General features: G+C 40.1%; 1 protein-coding gene across 3 annotated transcripts in view; it reads right to left on the reverse strand.

Moving 5' to 3' along the window:
• The window catches only part of TBC1D14 (TBC1 domain family member 14), a 74,292-nt gene that overhangs the window by 41,044 nt on the left and 6,607 nt on the right, over positions 1 to 26,641 (reverse strand). For all 3 annotated transcript variants that reach the window (XM_062638805.1, XM_062638806.1, XM_062638807.1), the window contains exon 3: positions 10,229 to 10,349. In XM_062638805.1, the coding sequence (XP_062494789.1) occupies positions 10,229 to 10,349 (121 nt within the window). The remainder of the gene's footprint in view (positions 1 to 10,228; positions 10,350 to 26,641) is intronic.

Raw genomic sequence — 26,641 nt, forward strand, 5'->3', positions numbered from 1 at the left:
CTGAACTCTGCAATGCTAAAGAGACATCTTCTCAATAGAGTGAAAGACATTTTGATGTAGAAATTACTAACAGGCACAAAAAATGTGCAGTAAAATAGTGTTGAAAAATGAGATTAAGTGTCCTCAGAGAGGAAGAGAATGAGAACCTAAGATTTGAAGAAATCTTTTCCCAGTCTTTCTTCAGAAGGACACTTACGGAAAAAGTACAAGTCTGACTTTTTATAACCCTTATATCTGGCTCCTCAGGGTTTCCAGTAACACATACAGCAACTCCATTCATTTTACAGAGCCAAAGAACATCAGCTTTGCTTGTTACTAGTGAGCATGGCTAGAGTTAGTCTTTCAAAACGTTCACCTCCCAGCCTTTAATTTGAGATTAAGTTTGAGCAGTATAAACTGGGAAACAGAAACAGAAAATCTTTGGCTCAGGTTTCTTGGGAGCTTGCTTCTGTTTAACACAAAACACACTGAAGTCTAGCAAGGTTTTCTCAATTTTACATTTCAGCAAAGCAGGTTGTTGTCTCCTGTTAGGACAGGCAGTCCCACCACAGTATTTAAAGGCCTTTAAGGATTTATCTCCAGTTTTGCTTCAAAGTAACGTTTTGCCAAGTGTTTCAGCAATGCTACCTGTGCCAGTATTTCCAGGATTGCTCTCTACAGACTTCTCGGTTATCCAAAAAACCCATGGGGAGAAAAAATACTCCGAAAGCCTCCTGTGTTGTGTATCAGCATACACGGTAGAAGGTTACTACACTGAAAAAACTTACTGGCTACACAAAGACGTAGGTGTTTAAGCATCAACCTATAAGCACTAACAGACACAAATGCCAGCTGCATGTTGGATTCTCATTTAACAGTAAGTGAAAACAAACTTCCACTGATGCATCTGATCTTCTGAATTCTGCAAAGTTGCCTTCCCTGGCCTTGAAATTGTAGGGGCAGGAAGAGCTCTGTACTTCATCCTCAGAAGTCAAGCAGTTTCCCACCAATTTGTGGCTTCCTGCATTTAAAAATATTCTGTGGCATGTGAATTTTACTGTACCCAATAAGCAGCTGAGATTTTAACTGCAGTGACAACTAATGAAGCTTACACTTCAATCCACTTAGTATCTTTATCCCACAAAGGAGAAGGTATCTTAAACACTGCTCGTTACACCTATTTAGGATCCTTTCAGCTTTCAGCTTTGATCAGCCAATTTTGATGAGTTTTAGAGAGTAATAAAATGAAAATAAAAACTTTAAAACTGGAAATGGAGGAGAAAAAAACCCTCTCGCTTCCTTACAAGTAATACTTTTTAGCTTGTCATAACTGTTAAAAGTGATACTCAAAGCTCATTTCCTATTAGCCACATATCCTTAACACATTCTGTGCTTTCACATGTCCGTAACATGAGGGAAGCAGCTCCAACAGCATCAACACTTTGGCAGCTAGACTCTGCTAGATTACAATACCTGGGTGGCTCATATTACCATCTTTTATTATTAAAATACTCAGGAACAATCCTGCCATAGTATTAAATTACCCTTTTCATTTAGTGTGGATAGAAGCTATTACTCTTGCTAGATCTGTTTAAATATGATAGTAGATTTGTTTGAGGCAGGTCATTTTCAAGTCAGGACATGGGCAACACACTACTGAGTAACACAGCCTACTGAAATTGCTGAATAATCTATTCAGTACAGTTCTTCTTGGGGGTAAAAGATATTTTAGGACTTCAGCACTGACATGAAATAGCAGTGCATTAAGGCAATCTGCAGGTTTTGGGTTAAAGTTCTTAAGTGGGAAAATTAGAGTTATCCCTTTATTTCTAGAGATTGCAACAAGAATAAGCATAGGTTAGTGTTCGACTAACTACAGTATCTATGCTTTCTTGCACTGCAATTGCAGTGCAAAGAAACTCTTGTTTCTTTGTTATTAGAAAGAGGAACTCAGGCAAACCATGGCAGACCTAAATCCTGCCTTTCTGAAGGCTGACAAGTAAAAATGAACCCAGAAAAGGAGAACACAGGAAGTGACTCATTTACACCCTGGGCCTTCTACTGCAGAACAGTAAAATGCATAGACAGTATAGCCTAGAATGCTTTGAAGTTTTAGTGAAGTCTACATGCACACTCCCACCTCACCATTAACAACTACTACAGCCATCAGTCACAATGATTTACCCAGTGATCTATCCAAAGACAAACTCATTGTGAGCAGAAGACAATACTTCATTCAAAACTGTAGATCTAGCTCCTGCTAGAATCAGCAGCCAGCTTGAACCAACCACTTCCTCTTCAAAAGGCCCTGAATGGACCATCTGACTGCAGCATAAAGCAGTGAGGACAAACCCTTAGAACAGCTGAGTATTTTTAGACAACTGCCACCCATCAGCAGAGCACTGCGGATGCAGCAGTGGGACACGTGGCAGCAGGCAGACACGTGGCACAGCTCCCATCTGGAGCACTTTTACACATGGAGCTGTACAAGATCCTCCACACACCCCACTCAGTGGCCATCTCCCTGGGGCTCCCCACCTCTCCCCCCAGATAAAACACACTGCTTTCAGCAGTAGCTCTTCCCATCTGCCTAAAGCATGGGTTGGAATAATTTCAGTATTTCTTGCTGGGTGCTGTTGCTTGCAATGCTTTTCTACCCAATAGGCTCCAACTGAAAAACAGACTTTGAGTAAAGTGATTTCATTAATCAACAAGATTATAGCTTAAAGAAAAAAAAAAGAAGAATCAAGTGAGGATCGATTTGAATGAAAACTGACCCAAAGCAACTTACAAAACTTTCCTTGAGTACTATTATAAACTTAACTATTCATCCCATAAAAAAGCATCACTTATGCATCAAGCAATGTTTTAAGCTGTTTCAAGAGCTCATTTTCACTTTATCATATGCTGCAGAGTAAGCCTCTTAAGTACAATTGATTTTAATTGACTGGAATATTGATCCCATGTGTAGTCATGATCTAATTACAGAAAAACATAATTGGTAAATCACGTTGATTTATTTCCTGTTAGTGCATCATTCGTAAAAGAAAGCCTACTGTGCCACCAGCTGAAAGCAGGCCAGTTGGGAAATCTTATCATTGGTACCAAAAAACCAATGAGGATTTTCCATCTCCCCTTCTCCTCAGAAGAAACAAATAAAGGAATGATTTGAAAACAAGAAAAACCCAAAGCAGTTTGGTAGGAAGGGTTGAGAACACACTGTTGACAGCTTTATGACAGAAGTAATATTGTACTAATGTGATCATCAAGGCTGAACAATCTGACTCAGGTGCCTTTGTTGCAGTGTAAGGGCAGAAGCAGCAAGATGTACTGCAAAGTCTGGCTGGAAGCTCTTAGGCTGCCACTCCACCTAGTACACACCTGCAACCTGCTCCTGGGGCCTCTGGTTTTGCCTCCACAGGCAAACTTGTTATCCATTGATGCCTACTGAATCCCTGCAGTGTTCCACTGCCTCCATCATTGGTAGCTTCATGGGAGGAGTTCAACTCCCCACAAATTCCTTTATTTGAATCCTATCCTTATAGGAAAATAAGGAAAGAAAAAAAAATGGCTCTCCCCTCACCTAGAGTGCACTATGGCTTTCAGAATAGAAACCCTTCTAAGCTTGGGAAGATGACAATCCCTACGTTAAAAGTCACAGCTACTTTTCATTTTTAAGGAAATGCCATTAGAAATTATAAATATTTTGGTATGGGATATCAGCAAATGAGATCATAACATATTTATATCTGAATGTGTGAGTAAAGATTGTTATTGAAAGGCCTTAGATGTTATACTTGATCTTACTGGTATTGAAACTCAACGAAAACGAAGGCATTCCATGCAGCTCCTACTGGAATTCATATTAAGTTAAATTGAATAGTCTTCATAGTGTCATAGCACACTTGGAAGAGAGAAAATAATGCACTGATTAAAAAAAAAAAAAAAAAAAGGATTTTTCCTCTTACAAAAAAGAGGAGGAGGTACCCTATAGAAAAAAGTACTTTCATTTAAGCTGCTCCTCTGGGGAAGACTGCTGTAACATGTCTCTAGGATACAGCTAAAATCTGACTTCCTTCTGTACACATTAGTCTCTTCATACACAAGATCTTGACTGGCCAGTTCCAAGCAAGTTCTGCGAAGACAAATCACATGAGAGGAGACAACCAAATGATACGCTGAGAACAACATCACCTTTTCTTGAAAGGATTCCTGACAGAAACAGTGGCCACAAAGCCCAGCTCAGCTCTACAGCCTATTGGAAGGGAAGAGACTTTAACTTAGGTGGTTACTCATAGTGAAGCACTGTCATCTGACTTTCAGTGCATTTTTATGCATCAATTACAGACGCAACTGGCACAACCAGTTCTTCCCAAGCAGGATTCCTGAAGATAATTGATACAAAAATTGAATCATGCAAACCTCCATTGTAAATGCACATCCAGCTTCTCAGACCAGATTACGTGTCCTGACAGCTTTCAAGCTTTAAAACATTTCACTGGATAAAAACAGTACAAAAGTTCTTGGTGATCATGCAAAGCAATCCAACCTTAGCATATGTTAATGTTAGTCTTTTGATGAAGAATCAATATTCACATATGTTGTCAGCATTAAAAGTATAACAAACAGCAACTTAGCTGGAGTGATTTTAATTGCCACATTGTTAAACTGGAGTATGATGCTATGTTGTATATACAGTAGTTGAACAAGTGAGGGCTGTCAGAAGAGTATTTATAGGATTTGAGAAAAGGCTTACATGCTCAGAAACCTGTCTGACCATTCTTTTCATCAGAGGGGAAAAAAAAAATGTTACAATGCTACTTCTTCCACAGTGCGTGTGCCTTACACAGTACAGCCATCTTCAGCCATGGTGTAACAATGTTCAGGTTGGGAATGGCACCTGAAGTTTGAGGGTCTGGAATTTTACAAGTAGAAGGCAGGAAGGAAGTAAGAACTAGCATTTCCAAGATCAACTTTTAACCATCTCACAGCTCAATTACTATTTTTCCCCTCTTTGGTACTTCACATAAGCACAAATCTTAAAGTTGCATTCTTCCTTGCAGATTTCTTTCAATCCCAGATGAGAATATTATGGGGAAAGTATCAGAACAATGTACAATAAGAGCGTATTTTAAAGACTGATTCCTTTATATGTTTAAAACATGTGTGCACACACACAAGCACATCATCCTTATTTTCAGAAGGCTATTTAAGTTTGCAGTCAAATTTGTTCATCTCGCGCTGGAAAACAACCAAAACACCTTTCATCCATATAATAAAGGTATCAGAACATGGAACCACGAGCACACCAATGAACTCCTTACAGGTGTTTGCAGCCAAATTAATGGGATACTCACAGGGCTCTAATTAATGACAAAGGATTTCTTTGATACCTATCCACAAGAAAAAGAATCCAACCTGGAAAAGGACTGCTTGGTGGCTGTCACCTTAATTCCTGTGCACAGTGCTTCATACCCAGCAAGTATGGTCAAATAGATTTCCCCAGGTATGTGAAACTTGATGACTGATACAAACCGTAGCTCTATGATGGTCAGGATACTTTGTGGCATCTTAGATAATCCAAATAACTTTTGACAGTCTAAACAAATTAAAGGCAACCTGAATTTTTTCTTTTTTTTCCAAGATAGGAAATCATAAGTAAAAAAAAAAATCACAATGAAAAATATATCATATTTCCCCTAAATTGCCTTTCAGAATTAACTTAGATCAAGATTTTGCTAATAGAAACATTGCTCAAGAGCCTCTGTAGTTAGGCACATCCTCTATAGCCTAATGAGTATTTCACAAATAGACAACAACCTTGCTGTGAGCAGACAATCTGCAGGAAGACCTGGATTCTTTGGTATGAGTAAGTTTGGGTTTTTTTTCTTTGAAAAGAATCAGTAAGTCAAACCTGAGCAGCCAGAGAATGGAAAAGCTCTTGCTCAATACACAGTCCCCATTTCAAGTACCTGCACCAACAGAAGCAGGAACTGGAACAGGAGGGAGAGGGTCAAGCTCAGCAGGATGGCGCCATCTACATCTCCACCATTTCTGGAAGTTCAGGCATCTCAAGTAACAGACTCTTAAAGGCTGGCAGTTTCTGCCACCAGCAAGTAGACATTAAATCCTTTAACAGGGCACCGAGTACTTTTTCAGTACAAATCCAGATGAATACCCAAGAGACAGTGATGAAAACTTAGTCACAAAGGCATGCCAACACACAATTCTTTTGTACCTCACATCAGCAGCACAAAACATTAGAAATAAGTCTGTTGGAGCACTGAATCCTATGAACAAAGTCAGATAATCCTGCACATGCAGAAGACAGAGGGCTTGAAGTGTACTACAGGAAGGAAGCAATACCCATGATAACTGGCCAACAGCATATAAGCAACGTCTATTTCTTATCAAGTCTGCACAAGCCCAGTTGTGTAATACAATCAGAAAATCATGGTACGGAGTGACAAGCAACTGCTGCTACATATCACTGTGTTAGCTTAAAAGAACAACAGACAGCAGGGTTCAGAACCCTGATAATTTCCCATGATGTCTGAAGAACTTCACTGTTCTCCCTCCAGTTCGGTTTTCTGTAAGGGTATATAAAGTTACATACAACATTATGGTAAAAGAATACTGAAATTTTTAATTAGTCCCTTGTGTCTCAGTGGCATTTTCCACTGTGTGATCTGCATACTTCACTCAATACATAGAGTTGACAGTGCTCAACTAAAACCATGATTTCACCATCATTGTTCAGGACCTTACAACTCTCCACACAATCCTCAAGACCCAGCTCCCATACCAACAAGCTCATGTCAGAGTTTTCCACATCTCTTTGTGTAAGACAGTTTCAAATCATGGAACACTGGTGATCAAAATATGGAGTCTAAAGCTCCAAAACAGTCACTAACTTTGCATCCCCAAACAATTGGCTTCTGAGGCACTCTGTTCATATAATGCAAGTGTAATTCCCATTGCACTCAGCTTTAAGGAAGGCTCCAACACTTCTGGGAAGTAAAGTAAACAAAATTAAAACAAAAAACCAAGCCCAATTTCACATAAAGCATGCATAAAGCACAATTAACAGCCACCTATAAACACTTGCTTCATGCCCCACAGGAAAAAGTGCAAATCATTACCAAAATTGTTTCCTAGAACCTTTCCCATCTCTCCAACTTCCACATTTCACTGCACACCTCCACATCCATCAATACATGAGCTAAGGATCTTGCAAACACCTATTCTTCTGGCCTTGGCAATAAAATACAGTAAGTAATAGAACCATGGCATTTATTCTTCTGACCTAGTACTCCTTTTCCCAGAATCACAGAATGATTTGTGTTGGAAAGGACGTTAAGATCATCCAGTTCCAGCTCCCCTGCCATGGGCAGGGACACCTCACACTAAACCATGTCACCCAAGACTCTGCCCAACACGGCCATGAACACTGCCAGGGACAAAGAAGGAGGAACTGTTGTTGGCCAACAGGCATCATCACAGTAGCCATATACTGTCACCTCCTCCACTTACACATATGCAAGTTCTTTAGGTGCAAATCAAAGAGGTAAAAGCATTCCTCTAAATGGGCAAAAACCTCTGCAATACAAATGCTATTTTGACATTGTCTAAGCAACCTGTGATAACCTAAATCGGGATGTGCTTTTGGGTGCTGATGAGACTCAATTACCGATTTACAGAATTGCTCATGTTTCAGAAAGCCTGAATCAAAATAAATTAGGAAGAATTAGTTATTAGTTATCCAAGAGGCACTGGAAAACTTTCAGAACTGCAATCTTGCCAGAAACTCACTAATGATTGGATACCATAGCACATAATTCTTTAACAGTTACTTTTTTTCTATCAAATTTACTAAAGCCATTCAAAGATGTAATGTTCTAAGAACAGTGATGTCCTAGTTTGGGCTGGGGTAATCTTCTTCACAGTATCTGGTATGCAGCTATGTTTTGGATCTGTGCTGAAAACAGTGTCAGTAATTAAGAGATGTTTTCATTATTGCTGAGCAGTGCTTACACAAACCCAAGGCCTTTTCTGCTCCCCACACCACCCCCACCAGTGAGCAGGCGAGGGGTATACAAGAGGATGGGAGGGCCACAGCTGGGACAGCTGACCCTAACTGACCCAAGAGATTTCCCATACCACATGGTGTCATGCTCAGCATGTAAAGCTGGGGGAAGAACAAAGTGGGATGTTTGGAGTGATAGCGTTTGTCTTCCCAAGTAACTGTTACCCATGATGGAGCCCTGCATGCCTGGAGGTGGCCGAACACCTACCTGACCATAGGAAGCGGGGAATGAATTTGCTTTGCTTGTGTTTGCTTTACCTGTTAAACTGTCTTTATCGCAACCCACTCTTCTGATTCTATCCCCCAGCAAGATGCAGTGGGAATGAGCAACTGGCTGTGCAGGGTTGATTTGCTTGCTGGGATTAAACCATGACAGTCCATTTTGGTGCCCAGCGTGGGGCTCGAAAGGTTCAAGATAGTGACAGATTTGATTGGAATGTGCCAGATCAAATTTATAGCTATTATTGCTGTTTAGCTATTAATTGACAGGCTACTGTGCTTGCCATGGAGCTCACAGTGCTCATTAGTGGCTGCTTTTTGCTTTTGCTGCACACTGTACTGCTTATCACCTCACTCTGCTGTGCCTGGGAACATTTTGATAACAGCAATGGCCATGCGTCTAGGCATCACTGCTAAAAATCTTTGGTGAAGACTTTCAGAACTGTTAGTGGTATCAAGAAAGCTGTAGATAAAGTCAGAATGGTTGATCATAACAACAACTTACAAAAACTGTTTGAACTTCACTTTGATTAACAGCCTGGCTGCAGATAAGAACAGTCACATGACACACCAACATTTCCAGAGCACTTTAACCTAAGTTAAACATCCTCATTTCACACCCAGCACCTGGTTTTGAAGTTTTTACTACATGGTCCCTCTCAATGCAAACCTTCCTCTTCCGAGAGCATTCTGGACAAGGAAGAAAGAACCAAATGAAATGCAACAAAAGCCCCAAACGCACAAAATGCCCACAAGCAATCCAAAAACCCCGGATCAAGCAAGGCAAATTGAAAGATGAGGTTTTCTGCTCAGTGAAAAAGCAGCTCATAGACCACCGACCACATAGGTGGATTTCACAGGATTTTTCCCACTGGGAAGGCAGATTATTTGATTCACAATGTGCCAGGGGTCATCTGTAGCAGAACCAGTCCTCTGAAATGTTCTTTTCAACAATATTATAAAGCTACAGCTTGAGAATTTATATGCAAAGAAGAAGAAAATAGGGTTTCACTGTGCTTTTTCATTCTCATTACACACTAAGGAAGACCTAAAAAGATTTTTGTATAACATCTTCAACTCCCCTCCCCTGCCCTCAAAAGCAGCTGCTAAAATTTAACAGATCATGGATCTAGCTACTGGAAAATACAAGCAACAGATACACACATAAAAACAAATGTCTAAACTAGTTAAGCAGCAATGAAGATGGGATAAAAAGCAGAGTTCTTCGGCATTTCTGGTGCTGTTAAAATTTTTCTCTCTTCAAGGAACCACTTTGATAAACAATTTCAATACACACTCAGAGCTGAACTATACTGTACAGGTATATAAAAAAAATTTATCTTGTTCCGTTCAGTTACCCTTAACTGTATTGTCCCAACATTTCAAGTCAGTAACCCAATTTTCATCATGAACAGCAAATAATCCAGAAAACAAGGAATGGGTAAAACTATCATTTCAGCACAAGCTTCTGGCACTCTACTACATTTGTTCTATCTTGAATTTATGTATTTTGAATTGCTATTTAAGCAAAATAAACCAAGGCCCAGCAGAACACAATTTCCCTTCTAAAAGCAAGTTATAGATGGGTCTATGACACAAAGGCCACAAACCAGTGAAAGCTAGACTGAGATAAAAGGAATGTGAAAGATTTTCAACACACCTATTAAGCTTGATTACAAAAACCAAATACACATTCATACACTTGAACTTCACATGAAACACTTTATACCAGAGCAGTATGTTTTCATGGAGTACTCTATGCAATGACCCTGTAGAACAGATTCCAGTACTGTCAGAATGGAAGTAAAATTTCAGTGAACCTTCTTTGATACTGCCCAAGAAATTGTGTGCAATTCAAACAGGCTTCAACAATATGCATATACATCATAAACTTAACTGGCTTCTATACTCACCACTAATCCGAACACAGAATTAAATCAATACCTTTTGCATTTTCTTTGGATCTTTCTGTGAGTTTTCTCTGAGAGGTACTTTTCCAAACAACTTCCATCCCACATCATTTTGCTTTTCAAATCTTGCACTTGGCTTTCTGGTGAACAAATTCCTACAAAATAAAAGAGCGTGATTAAGAAAAAGGGTTGATTAATTCTAATAAACAGATGGATAAGCAATTTGCTAACCTTATGTATCCCAGTCACAATATTCCAGTTCCTCTTATGGTTGTGCTGGCAGGCACTGTTTCCCAGCCTCAAGAGGTAATGCAGTATCATCACAATACCAGGCAATGGAGTTGGTTAAATAAGAATTTTTAGTAGATAAGAAAGTTCATTTGTAACTTTGCAAAAGTGGCCTTTTTTACCCTCTCTGCACCATCCAGCCTCAGTCTTTCAAAGTAAAACTGAACCACCAAATCTCTTGCTGCATAAACGTTCCCCACCTGCCTGTTACAGCACACTATTACCAAAAATAACAGAAAAGTTGCAACTGTAGTAGCCTTTTACTGTATTTAATTTGTTTTCATAAGATTATTTTTTCTTGAATAACCTTAAAAGCAGCTATCAAAGCATTTATTTTGAACCCTCTCTGAAATGTCTCCAACTAACCAGCTTAAACACTGAGGTAATAGTCATGAAACTAAACATAAAGCCACTGAAAGTTACTTTGCTAGTTTTTAATCATAAAGTAATATGCCAGACTTGCATCTCTGTACCACAACTATGTTCTCCCAAAACTGGACATAAGGTACAGACCAATCTTCATACTTTTGGTAGCACTCAGCTTCTCCAAGAGCACAACCCACAGCATGTCCGGATTATTAAAGTAACAGGTTTTCTTTTGTTGTACTCTCTAGGTCAGCAAATAACCAAGGATGTCCAGGTTAGCTTACTTATTTACACATCTTGAGGCAGGTTTATCTGGCAACCTGACTACAGGCTTTTGCTCCCTCATTTAAAAGAAAACAGAAGCAAACAAACAATGCCACTGAGACAAAAGCATTTTTTGCTACTTCAATCAGGAGGCAGCTATAGCACCTTCATACCACAGATGCTTTCAGTCTGGTATTACTGCTTTTCCTTGCAGTTACTACCTTAATGCCCAGTGCTCTGACTCACCAAGTACAAATTGCTTCTTATACATAAAGCGTGGAAGTTTGGGTAATAAAACTATATCAAGCTTTGTGTTGTAAAAGGGCTGAATACAGATCTGCAACAGGAATGACCTGGACACTAAAAAGGTGTTTTTCTTGGCCACTCTGGATCAGCTAACATGAATAATACCATAAATACACCAAGAGGAATAATATTGTTTGGAGAAATGTTTAATACAAGAAAACCAACCTAGGCATAAATGTTAGAGTGATCTGGAATATATTATAAGGTTCATAGGCTGTACTGCCATCCTTAAATATGCACATATTTACACAAATGATCACATGCTTCTGTATCACAAGGGTACAGTTACCTTGAAACCCAAAACAGGAACAGATTATCATATAAAAAGATAAGGACAAAGTGTTTAGGTACAGAAATCACACAAGTGAATTACAACTGATGTCAAAGCTAAGCAGTAACTATACTTCTACAAAGGCCTTTCAGGTTTCCCCTACCCCACCTCACACAAAACATAAAGGTATAGGGAAAGAAGAATATGGAAAACGTTGAAACATACTGCCACATTTTCCCTCTTTCCACTTGTTTCAAAGCATGAAATTATAATTCTACAGGTAAACTACTGGATCAAACAAAGATTTGCTTTGTCTCTATAACTGGCCTACTCCATTTCAGTATTATGAAGCTCTCCCATAGCTCATCATTACAGCTTCAATGCTACTTGGAGAGGTATAAACTAACTAGGAGATTAATCAACAAGCTTGACTACACTGCCACCACTACAACTGCTAGTGCTGGGAAAAAGAGATCATCATAAAACCAACTTCCAAAAAAGGTATTTCAACTGAATTTGATTTCACCAGCAATTCCTTCACCCTGGCAACATAAAGAACCCATTCTGTTTGAGGGTTTACTACCCATATGGGCTTCTGCATGGAATTATCTTCTTACTCCTGACCAAGTTCATAACATGTATGTGAAACAGCCTGAGGTGATGGATTTATAGGTCCATTTGAGATAGCTACCAGGAAAATAAAATGTAAAGAGAGGCAAACTTGAGATTATTCTATATATACATGTTAAACTAATTTAAAATGGAGAAATATCAAGCAAGTTCTAAAACACATCCAAGAATAAAAAGGAGAACATGACAGGAATAACATCATCAAAAGCACTGCAGGCAAATAGGGTACACAATGCAAGACAGGCTGACTGTTCTTGCAAAAGGTTTTTTTTTCAGGCTGTTATTATTTCAGAAGCAAGCTAAGTTCCAGACTACATACTGCCCTCAGAGAGAACAAGAATTTCTAGCATCAGGGACACCTGAAAGAGATCCATAAGCAGGCACCTGTGTGACAGTTCTGCACATATTCAAATTCTCTTTTGCAAGTAAAAGGCTTTCACCACAGTTCATTAGCTCTGCAATAACAGGAAAATTAAAGGACTAACAGTCAATTTTCTCTCAGTATCTATCCACATTAGAGGTTGTTTGCAAAGGTATATAAAGCAATAACCTCCTCTATCTCCTCTGAGTGATTTTAAGAGCAGCAGTAGGTCTTTATCTGCACAGCAAAATAAAGATGAACTGGAATGATAAGGGGTAATAGTTCTCTGTTACAAATGCCTGCATGAGAGGAACTAAACCTGAAAGGTCAATCTCAGATACTTACTTTCAATTCAATTCTGCAGTCCTAACTATCTGTTTTCACATGAGAGGGAACATCATAATAAGTAATCTGTTCTACAGGTTCTCTAGCAGATGGCACAGCACTTGCTCAGCTCGTTCTTCTCTGTGTATGCGATTTCCACTGTATGTTCTAAGGCACCAGGCATCTCCTCCTCTCTTCGCACTATGTCAGGGATTTTCAGTTGACTTTCTTAAAGTTTAAAATATATATTGAACTCAAAGCAGCAAGAACAGTCAACATAAAATTCCCATCCTGTACAGAGCAACTTGCTCTCCTTTTCCTCTTTTTACCTGCATTGTCTGTGCCAAAGTCTTGGTGTTTTGCAGATGTCCATACTCTTTATGTACTCCAAAAAGTCTCAAAACTGCCAAAAGGCATAACGTTATCAGAAGCCACAAACTGGTACAATCAGATGTAAAACCTCAAACAACAACCCATTCTTGCTTTGACTGAGCGGACACAGAACTGTTAACCCCTGATCTGCCCTGACTGGAACAAGCCAAAGGTAAACCACATATGAGCTGGGCTGGCATGGAAGGACCAGAAGAGATGTTCCTCCCTTTGCACTTGATTTTAGAAAACTTAGGGGAAAAACAAACCAAAACCAAACAAACTGCGGAATATTCTCTGGTCTGGTTTCTGCAAAGCTTTGCAGTAAGTCAGGACAACAACACAGGGCCCTGATAAAGCCACCACTTGAGACTTCTGGACTGAAAATACACCCTTAAAATATGCAACTCCCTTAGAAGGAAGTAATGATTTCTGCCATATGTACATATCAGAGCAAGTAATTCATGGCAAAACTTTTCATTTTCCTGCTGCCACAGCACAAAAGAGAATTCATTTCCATCCAGGCTTATACAGGTTATCAGGATTTGCAAAAAAAGCACTAAGCAGTCTCACTTCTGAGCAAATATAATTCACAAAAAAGACTCCACTCTAAGGGTAATTTAAGAAACCCTTATGTTACTGGGAAACACAGGTTAGCAAGAGCAAAAATGCTCTGTTTGGGGGAAAAAAAAACAAAAACAAAACCCAACCCCAAACCAACCATCACATGTACAGGTCTTCACTCCAAAGACGAGCTCGGAATCCTAGAGTGAATGATCTCAAAGCGGTTTAAGATACAAAAAAAAAAAAAAAAAAAAAAATCAATGCAAGATCTTGAATGTAAGAAGGATTGACATGCCTGGAAAGAAAAGATCACATGCTGATCATTATCTCAGTCTCATTGTCCTCTTCACAACCATTACAGCACATCATGCTGATTTGCAACAGGGATATTAACAAGAATATCTGACAGGATACATCATGTCTGCAGTATTATTAGTGTGGAGCCATTAAAGTGTCATGGGTTACATCTGCATTCCTATTGAAAGTGTTAACTATTTCACAGTAACTCTCTGTAGCTGCTTGTTTTATGAAAGTCAGGCTCATAAGTTAAATTGAGATCAAATTTCAAACTGAAAAGTGCTTTTGCAGAGTCCCCCAAAACAGTATTTGGCACCAAAGAGCTGTTTAACCTTGTTACTTTAATTGAGCTGTGGAGAGGAATTACCTGCCTGAAGAGAATTTAATTCTAACTCCACAGTTAATTTCTATATACAGAGAGTATCCTGTGATACAGGAGAGAGACCAAACAATCATGCACTTGAACATACACATACTGCACCATTACTGTATACTCATCTGCCCAACTGATTTTTTTGTGGGGAAGAGAAGAAGTTAATACCAATAGGCAAGCTCAGCAGTGCCAGGAAAAGAGTTTTTAATAAAACTTCTGAACCACTTCCTTTTGGTTCTATAAGCAGGAAAATAAACTTACTATGAGGTTGTGAGGCACTGGCACAAGTTGCCCAGAGAAGCTGTGGCTGCCTCATCCCTGGCAGTGTTCAAGGCCAGGTTGGACGGCTCTTGGATCAACCTGGTCTAGTGGAAGGTGTCCCTGACCATTGGAGGGGGTTGGAACTGGATGAGCTTTAAGGTCCCTCCCAACCTAAACCATTCTGTGATTCTATGATACACACTTCACATTCAAATATGGCCAGTATTTATGTAGCCTTGTGTGCTGTCAGGGTCAGGCTGAAGCATCACTCAAAATAATAAAAACTAGAACCACATCAAGAAGTAATCAAGCAAAACCTATCTACACAGCCCGTTACAGCTTTTTTAAGCTCGTGGCTTTCCAACAAGGTCCCACATCACCACCAAAGCAGAAACTTTACCTAGTTCAGTTCAGTTCTCCTCCTAAAAAGACAGGAAGTCTGTAACACAACTACCAGCAACTATTGCTGTGTGACAAGTTTATGCCACCGCTCCACTTTTTCTGAATTCCAGCCGTGGTTTGTCCCACACAAGATTAGCCACTTACATGAAGTCATCCTCAAAAGGCCATCCCTCCCCACCACTCCCCCAGTTCAGCATACAAACCTATGAACCAAGAGGAGCAGAGACAATGCCGCCACCGTTTCTCCTGCCAGTTTACTCCAGATCTGACAGGCAGCTCTATACCTCCTCCCTGAAGAGTCTCAAAGTTTTCTCTAGCCAGGCAGGACCAACACTGTGCCCCCTGACATACAGCTGAAGTTCAGTACCACTGGAGTCAAGGAACTGTTCCTCTGGCACATGTCACTTGAACAACAGGAAAGAAGGATGTGCTCCAGCACAGGAGCTGTCAGAGGGTGGAGCTGAACAAGGCAGACACACATACACCCACTGATGCCTGTCTGTGTGCACGCGCACACGCGCACACACACACACACACACACTACAACTGGACTTCCAGGCAATACACAGCATTTTTTTACCCCGGAACTCCCAATATATATCAGTTGGTAAATAAAAGGTCAGCAGATCTTAGGACTTAGGAGTTTTCATAACTAGAGTATGTGAGTTCTTCAGAGAAAAAAAAAAATCAGAAATTGATTATTTTTAAGCCTTTTGCTGTTAGTATTTTGACATGGCTCCTTAGGCAAAGTTCCATAGTACGCGAACTACTGGCATGCAGCATGGAATGACAGTTGCAAGCAAAAGAAAAGTGAGATGGCAGATGCTGCTCTGTGGTAGACCACTTCAACACTGATCTAGCTTGGAGATTATATTTGCAAGTAATTGTGTTCCTTACTCTTAAAAGGACAGTTGCTGTAAAAAAACACACATAGGAATTAACTAGAAATTGATCAAACTCATGTAGAGATTGATGCAATTTTTCACCTGTATTTACCTAGACCTAATTTGTAAGTAATTTTTTGTAACAAGAGTTAAGAACACATCCCATATGGTTACATTTCCTGCTCTCAAGATGCATGCTCACACCCAAATTTCATTAGTCGCTCCATTCAGAAGGTTATTTTCAGAACACAAAAGTGGAAGTGTCATGCAAGTTGGCACCTGGAAAGACTTACCAATCTCATGAGTAAAGTGGATGAAAAAAAGGGCAGTGAAGAAAGTTCAAAAGGTTCAGATTTTGTAGAACAAAATTATCTCTAGTGAGTATCAGTCTCACATGTACTCTTAAGAAGCAGGAAAGAAACAGAGTCAAGTCAAAGCTCGTTTCAGCTGCTTCTGGAGGAAGACCCTGAAATTTCCTCCTAACTCCAAACAACATGAGGAGAGAGCATTAAGATCTTGAGGCCCTCAGCCTACACAAAGGCAATCATAGTGGAGTGGATAACAGTCTTTATCTAAAGAGTTTGACAGTAAGCAGTTATTAATCATAAGGACTAGGTAAACCCAGTCATCAGCACAGTGTTAAGAGATGTCTCCACAGGCATTATTCCACAAGGCACAAAATCACAGAATGGTTTGCTCTGGAAAGGACCTCAAGATCTAGTTCCAACCCCTCTGCCATGGGCAGGGACACCTCACACTACGCCATGTCACCCAAGGCTCTGTCCAACCCGGCCTTGAACACTGCCAGGGATGGAGTAGTTAACCACTTCTTTGGCATCCAGAAAACTACACTGTAACAAGATATTTTAACTAATGCACAGCACCTGTTGAGCAAAGAACATATTAAGATAAATTCTACTAAATATTTGCTGAATTGTGGGCAAAAATGCCCAGCTTCCTTACCTGGCATGGTGTGGATTCAACTAACAGTCTTGGAAACATTTGCACATTATTACAGAATTAAGGCAACAGGTACTGTTTTCTACCCCTCCTTCAATGACCTTTACTAACTGTAACCTTCAAAACTTACCCTCAAATAAACAGAAGATTCTCACCTCGAGATGTTCCAAATTCGTACTCTGTTCACTTAAATGATTTCAAGAGGCACAGAAAATAAGCCCTGAAAAATCAGCAACATATTCTATCACAGAACAGAGTACCTAATTAGTGGAAGAACAAGACTCTGACACATAAATCATGATTAAGGAACTGATGGACTTGAGAAATTCTTGTCAGAAGACCCCCCCCCCAAGATCTCCTGAACATCCCCAATCTACATTCTCCACAGGTAAAAGCCAACAGTTGGTACCCATGACCAGATAACACTTGTTTCTATAAATAACTCCCTAGATGCAGTGATTGTCAGTTCTCGATTCCCCTCTTGCAACCACACATCACCTCTCCGGCAACTACACTTCCCAAAAAAGAAACCAAGCATACCAAACAAAAAACCAAACCAAAATAAAACATCAAAACCGCACGACAGAACAAAACATCATCAAAAGCTTGCAAGTATTTTGGCTATGGTGAATAACCTTCATCAACAAGTCAAGTCATGTTTCGGATCAGATCCCAAAATCACATAAAAAAAACACGTTTGCAGATTTTTATCTCTTGAGAGATTGCCAGAGGTCAGGCTAAAGGAAGAACAACACTTGGTTTACGGATAAACACAAGTAGAGAAGGACAGCCTGGAAGTTGACCTACCTATGAAAGGTAACCAATGAGAAATCATGTTTTAAAACCCCTATCACATTTTATAAACAAGGTTTTCCAACCACTGATCTTCCAGTAAGAACCCAGAACAACCCGGACACTTCACGGTCTAACAGATACCTGCAGGTCTAAAAAACATTTACACAGTCAAGGGAAAGAGCAATACAAGCGCAGTACAGGATATCTGAGAGCTGCAGTAGGGTAACTTGGAAATCTCTTTAGATTTCTAAGGAAAAAAGCTGGTTGTGATAAACTACTTGTCTACAATGTGCATTTACCTTTTTCTCTTACAGCATAGCTCTCATTTCAGAGGGGAACAAAGCAGAGCTGCCTGCACTGAAGCATCAAAGGCAGGAAGAGATAAACTGGACAGTAATCCTGCCTGTTTAACAGTTGGGCTAGGTTGTAGCAAACCAAGAACTAGTTTGCAGGTGGATGACGCACAGTGCTCACCTACCACGTGAATGCTGCAGAGCTCTCAGAAACAGTTTCAGCAAGTTAGGACTCATACAGAAGCAACGTTTAGATCCAAGTTCAACCTATTAGAGCCAGCCACCTACGCATAATGGTTCTCTTCTGGCTGGCAAAAATTCCAGTTATCCCAGTGTTATCAGACTAACCCAACACTCTAGTCCCAGAGTCTGAAGGCAGATTTCTTCATTGATCTGAAGTACTATTACCGCACAGCAAAAAAAAGAAAAAACCCTGAATGAATGCATAAAATGTCATCCTAAGCTGACTGAGTCAGCAGTAAGACCTTGCAGCAATGAAGATTAAAATTTGCAGCAATAAAGATTAAAATTTGCAGCAATAAAGATTAAAATTAAATGTAGACTGAGTCATATAAGCAAATCAAAAGGACAAAAATGATTAAAAGCTCCACCTGATACCCATGAGACTATTATGTGCATCCAGTTTAGTGCCCCTGGACTAAAGGAGAGCTCAAAAACTGGAGGAAGTCAGCGAACAATAACAGTGATGGCTGAGTGCTGACGCCTACAATGCACAAGCAAGGATACCGAGAGGTGGTTTAATTCAGCCTGGATGACCATTCTCAGAGGGGCAAACAAGAAAACACAAGGAGCAAAGCACCAAGCTTCTGCAAGGTACATTCCAGTTGGATAAAAGGAGACTGGGGAAAAAAAATAAATCACTGTGGTAGTGGGTAAATCTTGAACCACAGAGGATTTACCTGGAAAAGTAGAACCTAGATACCGGTTTTTACTTATACCTGGGTCATTTTTTCACCTAGATAAACCTAAATGAGGTTGTGTTATGACTTGGAAACTTTTGAGGTACTAATGACTACAAAGAGAGGGTTAATATGGATACCTCCTTAAAACAGCAATGGAAGTAATACCCAAATTGAGATTAACAATTCATAAAGAAGAACAGATTTTTTGTTTTGTTTTGTTTTTCTTGCCAGATAACTCAATATTCCTTTAACAGAACTTCTAATATCCAGAGCAAGACTTAAAACCAGACCCAGATACAAGTCCTGAGCTGCTCCAAAAAACCCATGGTCTCCACATACTATTTCTGTTAAACAAGTATTCATCTATACATACGACTTCTCTTAACAGACATTTCTTGTTCAAGCCTTTATGAAGATTTTTACAAACAAAAGTTAACGATGACTCCAACTTCCCCACAGATTACAGAACACAGGGAGACAATATTAAAATAATACGTTCTTGTTCCTCGATATTTAGTTCAGCTAATTTCACCTTGCTCGCTGTATTTTTCAGAATCTCTAAGCATACACAACATCCCCTCACAATGTCAACCCAGAATTAAGTGGTTTTTACAGCCAGAGTAATTTTTTTAAACCATTTCTATACTTAAAATAACTTCCAGCAGTTGATATTTCTGATAAGGGACAGATAGAATAAAAAGTCAGTTGAACATTAAATGATATTTTGATTAAATAGAGATAGGTAGAGTGTCACATGACAGCAATAATAGACTGGTTATGGTTACAATGGACCTTAAGATCATCTGGTTCCAACCCCTTGCCATGGGCAGGTACACCTCAAACTAGACCATGTCACCCAAGGCTCTGTCCAACCTGGCCTTGAACATTGCCAGGGATGGAGCATTTACCACTTCTTTGGGCAGCCTGTTCAATGTCTCACCACCCTGTTCCTGCTGATATTCTCCCTTTTCCTCTGTGCCCATCCACTTCTCCTCACAGCTTCTTTTAACAAATGGAAATGTCAGTAAAGCCCTTGTGAATTAGCTGAAGATACAAAGAACATATATCCCACTAATTCCCTAAACATTCATATAAACAATGAATCAGAATGAAAATAGACCTTCATTTCATTCACCTGAATTAGTTCATGAAGTGTTATATACAACAATGTAACTAATTCTTTCTATTCAAAAGTAAGCAGGCAGAGCTCACAGAAATGAGCAACCACATCCTTTCCAAAAGGCATTCTCACACAGGAAAGGAAGAAGGAACAGGTTTTGGTAGCAAACACTTCTCCTGCTAATGGAATTATTCCTCATCATCTCCTTCTCAGCTTTTTGGCTAGAAAATAAGGCAGAAATTTTACTCTCCCTGCACAAAACCTAGGCTAAGCAGACTACGAAGAGAACTTTAAGAGGGATTATAAGTGCACTAACTGTGGGGAGGTTCCATTACAACCCATCCGCAGCCCTCACCTGTGGGCTAGAAAACAAGCCCCTGACAGTCTACACCTTTACCCTTGATCAACACAACTTGAATGTCTGTGGGACATCTTTGTGAGGTTCACGTATTTCTCCTCATCTCTGGGGCTACTGAAGAAGAAAAAAAGCAATATAGCTAAATGCTGCAAACAACACACAACACCTAACCATGCTACAAGCCTTTCAACAGCCAGTGTGAGACTTTTGTAACACTGCCCACCAACCACTAGAGAAGAAACATACACGTTTGACTTAATGTAAAGTAATAACTAGACCACATTAAGTCCTCACTTACTGCATAATTTTGTACCATTACTAAAAGAACAACCCCAGAACTCTGAAGTACCACTGAGCAATTTTTCCTTTAACTTCCGTAAGGATAAAAATAACCTCAATCAGCCTCTTAATTTTGCTGCTGAGTAACTGAAAACAGTTTCACACAAACAGGACTTCAAATAAAGCAGATTTTATTTGCAAAAGCCACTTCCCTTTATTCTAAAGAACTTTAGTGCAAAATTGAAGGCAGAACTAACAGAACAGTAATTCTAAACAAAAGCCACATTACTTCATGCATAAAGGGAAAACGGATTAAAATTAATGCGGACAGTTTCAGTTCAACACCTAGCAGAGAACAGGCCACATGATGAAGTTCAAAGCACACCAAATTAGCAGACAGGAACTCTGAAAACTGCATCATACAATTTTCAACCTTTATCAAAACAAAAAGGCTGGTATCTTTATACGAGTCCAACCTTGCACCTATAGAAGACCTGCATGGAGAGAGAACAGTTATTTCAAAAACATTCAGTGAACTTTCATCTTTTTCTACACAATGACGTGATAGTTAAGTACAGGTGAGAGGAGGAGCATAAGTCTTTTGTTTCAAACAGCCACGAAGTAGCTTTCAAATAAGTAGCATCCAAAACCATGCTGTGAAGACTGCAACACCCATCACCTGAACAGCTCATGGGCTGCTGAAATTTTGTTTCCAGCATCATCTGTTAATGCAGATCCTCAGTACCTATGCTGCTTCCCACACCACTTAGACATAAGCTCATCAGCCTTCCTCCCCCCTGCAACCCTTTCAGATGACCATTACTGGCAACCATTAGCTCAATATGCATACAGATATAGTAGCAGCGAGGGACATACCCTCCACCAAATTCCTCTTTTCCCTCCAACAGGAAAGTGAATCCTGGGGGAGAGGAAACCACAGCTCCCCTGCAGGAAAGGGAAGCAGCCTGTGCTGGGTGTTCATGTAGGTTCCCTCCATCAGAAGGTGGGAACTTCTGGACAATACCTGCAGCTCAGATAGTTTTTATTCACTGGTGGTTACAAGCTGTGTAACCTAGCTGTGTCACAGCTCTTTGTGTCCCTCCTCCTACACACCTGAGTCCTGTTCTCAGCCTGTCTCCTCCTGAACAGCCTAGGTTCTATTTAATAGGCTTCATTTAACATAAAACAGGCACAGAAGAGAAGACAACATGATATATCAAGTTTAGCATCTCACATTACTCAACCATTTAGCTGAGAAAGTTGGCGCTGTTCAGCCTGGAGAAGAGAAGGCTGCGTGGAGACCTCATAGCAGCCTTCCAGTATCTGAAGGGGGGCTACAGGGATGCTGGAGAGGGACCCTTCATTAGAGACTGTAGTGACAGGACAAGGGGTAAGGGGTTAAAACTTAAACAGGGGAAGTTTAGATTGGATATAAGAAGGAAATTCTTTCCTCTTAGGGTGGTGAGGCACTGGAATGGGTTGGCCAAGGAAGTTGTGAATGCTCCATCCCTGGCGGTGTTCAAGACCAGGTTGGACGAGGCCTTGGGTGATATGATTTAGCGTAAGGTGTCCCTGCCCACAGCAGGGGGGTTGGAACTAGATGATCTTAAGGTCCTTTCCAACCCTAACGATTCTATGATTCATAAGGATTTTCATCCTTTCTTTTCCCTTCAGTGGTCAGTCAATTCCCTTTTCAGAGAGACAAAAATGGGAAATCAACACTATAATACTCCATATTATTCTGTCTTCTTTTGAACACCAAAATTAGAGAAGTACAATAAGCTGTCCTCTCACTAAAAACAAAATGCAGCATTAGGGAAGGGCCCTATTTATTAACACAGGTGACTTACCTATACTATCAAAGGACCCAATTCCAAATGTCAGAAATCCAAATTACGTGACCAGTCACCTGAAAACACATGTATGTATACGTGATATAAACATATCAAATTCACAAGATTTCAGACTTAATGCTGAAACCAGTAGGTATTATTTTGAAAGTTAAGCCCTTTTGTTTATCAGATGACAAGTAAAGCTACAGTCTGGACTAGGTCTGTGATTCTGTATGTGGTATAGGGTGTAAACTGTGCTTTAGAAGCTCTCTCTCTCAAATACAGAGGTTCTTTGGAAACAGTAAAATGTAATAGTACTCTTAAAGCCCTTTATTTCATGCATAGTCCCCATTTGCTGCAGAGGTTTCCCAAGATCTGCTACTTAGGACATTTGGATGAAAAACTTTTAGGAGTAGCCTGAAAAGAAAGAGGACACAAAATAGAAAATATCCACAGCAGTAGACTAAGTAAAGAGTTTGGATTCCTGTAGCTCATTAAAAAAGGAAGGGATCTGCATGGCTTATTATTTAACTGCACCTACTCCTAGTCCTTCTTATGTTCACTCTGTGCATAACCATAGAAAGCCTCATTCTCAGTCTCCAAAACAATAAATGAAAGAGATAAATGAAAGTACAACATCCACACTAAGATCACAACAATCCTGACTCATCAAAGCTGTTTAAACCCCAAGCATTTAAAAAGTCTGTGTTTCAGCAGTGCTATGCAGAAGCAAAGTCCAAAGGTAAAACTCATTAACCTGCGCTACTCTGGGTCACTAGGGCGAAGGCACAGACAAGCCAGCAGCTCTTTAGTCACCCAATCATTTATTTGCTCACCCTGTTTCTCAAATCAGGTTCCTGCATATATTCAAATGGAGGAAATTAATTCAAACTCATGCTTTATATGAAAGACCTACAGCCTCTTACAGCTGACACAAGTACACATAACACTGGAAAACAACCAACATCAGGTTTCTTTGCCAACAGTCAGCATTACAGCTGCTTTCAGAAACAAAAAAAAACAGTTTCATGTGCTAACCTGGAGCCTTATGAGAGCACCAGTACCCCACCTAGCACTGTACCTGTGCCTTAAGCTCTTTCAAGAGGAAAGCTATGAATAAGCAAGCAGGAAAGTGGCCTCTTTTTCTCGCTTTGGATCTTCCTGCCACACCCAAAGAGGCATGTACCAGCCTGAGGAAACAACCAGACCCTTCCAAGGCTCCACCAACTGAAGAGACAGCAACCAAGCCAGAGGAACCGTCTTGCAGATGTTCTTCACTATAGTGCTCAAGAAGGCAGGGCAGGAGCTCTCCATTCCCAAGCGCCCATTAAATGATGCTTAGGTGCTACTGGAGGCATCTGATTTTTGTCGGTAGTATCAGACAGCTACAAATCTTAACTGACATATCCAGAGTAAACTCAGTCTTGACAAGTTCAGAGAAGCTAACACATTCTCAGATGCCAGACTGGATTCAGTGTAAGCACTGCTGCTGTTTCAGGAAGGAAGGCTTCTCCTTTTACCAAAGGTCAACAACTTAAGCTTATTCATCTTCACTCTCAATGGTTCAAACCCATATCCCATTACTCAGAAGAGCTGTCAAAGAGCTAAATGTGCAGATTAAGCCTGAGAGCCCCTGCACTGGAGCCTTATCCCATCACCATCAGGATGCTGGAAGGCAGAAAGGCTATGTACAAACCACTCAGGTGTTTGCTCTTCCACACTGCACACGTGTGCCTACTGCTGACCAAACCCAAAGCAATTTGTCTGTCTCCTGCCATAGTTCATCCTTGATTTTTGAAAGGGAAGTTTTGCACACTTAACCTGCAAGACTGTGAACCTCAAGTGAAACTCCTTTCAGGACAGTGTGAAGCGCTAAGAAAATGCTCCTCTCTGGGACTTCGTTTCTACCTACCACTGCACCACTTGTTTATAAACTACTTTCAGAAGCTACCTCCTTAGCGAGCTGGTCTTCAAAGATACTATTCCAAATGCCTCCTCCTCCTCTAACACTGTACACAAACCCTGGCACACAGCACAGGCTCAGCTACGTAGGAAGGACCCTAGAAGCCTTCAAACAAAACACTGAAGGGCCCAAGGTCATTTACTGAAGTACTCATTTAAGCCCTGGGAATGAATCCAAGAAGCCCATAGAAATTCCCGTGAACAGGGACTGTATGGGATCATTAGAGGAAGCAGCTACAACCCCATGGGCAGCAGATTGCAAATATCAACAAAAAATAGCAACAGCATGTTTTGATCCTTAACAGTGTTGACAGCATAAATACAGATAGCATGGCCCAGAAGGACCCTCAGCAGCTCCCTGCTTGTTCGATACCTGTGAAACTCAGGACCAGGTTGCACAGTATATGAGAGTGGATGCATAAAACATGGGGAGGATGTGCAAGTACAGATAACAAGTGATAAACTCTTGTTCTCAAAACAGAGCAGAAAGTGGATGTTAAAAGGAAAGATATTAAAGGCCAGAATACAGACAGAGCACCTGGTTTGCACTTAATCCTCATATTCATGCGATGACATCATATGGTAATCAAGATTACCTGTTCTCCATTTAAAAGGTAGCAAGGACAGCCTTTGTTCTCTGGAATTCAATGTACCTGAAAAGATTCAGGTTAAAAAGCTCAGTCTAGCGAGTACCACAGCTTGTTTAACACTGGCAAAACCACTAGAGACCACGGCAGAACAGAATTTGGACAGATTGCTTTATTTTGTTGGATGGGTAAAGATGAGAAGTGGTTAAACATCCTACTTTAAGCAGAGTCTCAATGTGCCTGTTCGGCTGTGCTCCCTCCAGGCTGAAGGACAGCATTTGTTTGAATTGGCAGTTGTGCTACCAGGATGGGAAACAAAAGCTCACGCTTTGAAGTGCTGAGAAGCCTCCTGCTTCAGAATTAAGTCTGGTTCCATGGCAACAGAGAGGTCCACAAAAGCTTCAGCACCTCAAACATGACTGATGACTAGAGTTCTACTACACAGTACTTTAACCTAAGAATAAAAATCAATGAAGGCTTCAGCCAGTTTAGTATAGCTAAAGAAACTGTTTTTCTCAAGCTTTGCAAATAAGGCAGCCTTTCGAAGGATGATGTCTGCCAATTCTTTATCAGCCTATTAATCTCATGCAAAAACAATTTTACATGAAGAAACAGAGATTAGCTGAAGCAATCACACATTTAGAAAAGGTTAGATACAGCCAGCTCTGCTTGATGTCTAAAGTTTATTTCCAGAACTGTTTCTTTAACATCTATCATACTTCAGATATTACATCCTAAAAAATAGATGTTATGAAGGCCTTAAATAAATACAAACCCCCAAAAATAGACTACGCCTTTTAGTCATTCACCACTTTCACTGGGTATCTGCATTTGGAACATCATGTTTAGAAGGTCATGTAACTGCTTTCTTTGAGTGGCCAATGCCTTCACTCCAACAACCAAGTGACAAAAATGTCAGCTGTTACTAGAAGAATAACAGTAGTCACAAGAGTTTTTAGCAAACATTTGTATTTTAAGCTTCACATGCTTAAAATGATCAATAAACTACTCCATCACTGCTAGACTACTTATGAATCCTTATATGTTAAAGCTCTTCAATAAAGGTATGGATCCTACTTATATTTACTTATTTATATGACATGTGACTAAGGATCTTGGCCAAAGTCACAAACGGCATCACTGGAGAAGCCAGGAAGAAAACCCTGGTTCAGAGGGGATAAAAATTTTGCTTAGAAGTAATTTTCCTGTAATGTAAAAGGAATCTTTTAAGAAGATTTAAGATGTTTCTATATATCATGCAGATAATAGAGAGTAGGATTCAGAGCCTTAGTCCCTAGCAATATTTGCCTACTTATTCAGAACAAAATATGTTGTTAATACCTATTTAGATTAAAATAGCAAGCTGTTAATTCTTTCA

This window comes from Pezoporus occidentalis, unplaced genomic scaffold (genome assembly GCF_034315485.1).
Source record: "Pezoporus occidentalis ecotype Australia unplaced genomic scaffold, CSIRO_AGI_Poc_V1 ctg58, whole genome shotgun sequence".
Lineage (NCBI taxonomy): Eukaryota > Metazoa > Chordata > Aves > Psittaciformes > Psittacidae > Pezoporus > Pezoporus occidentalis.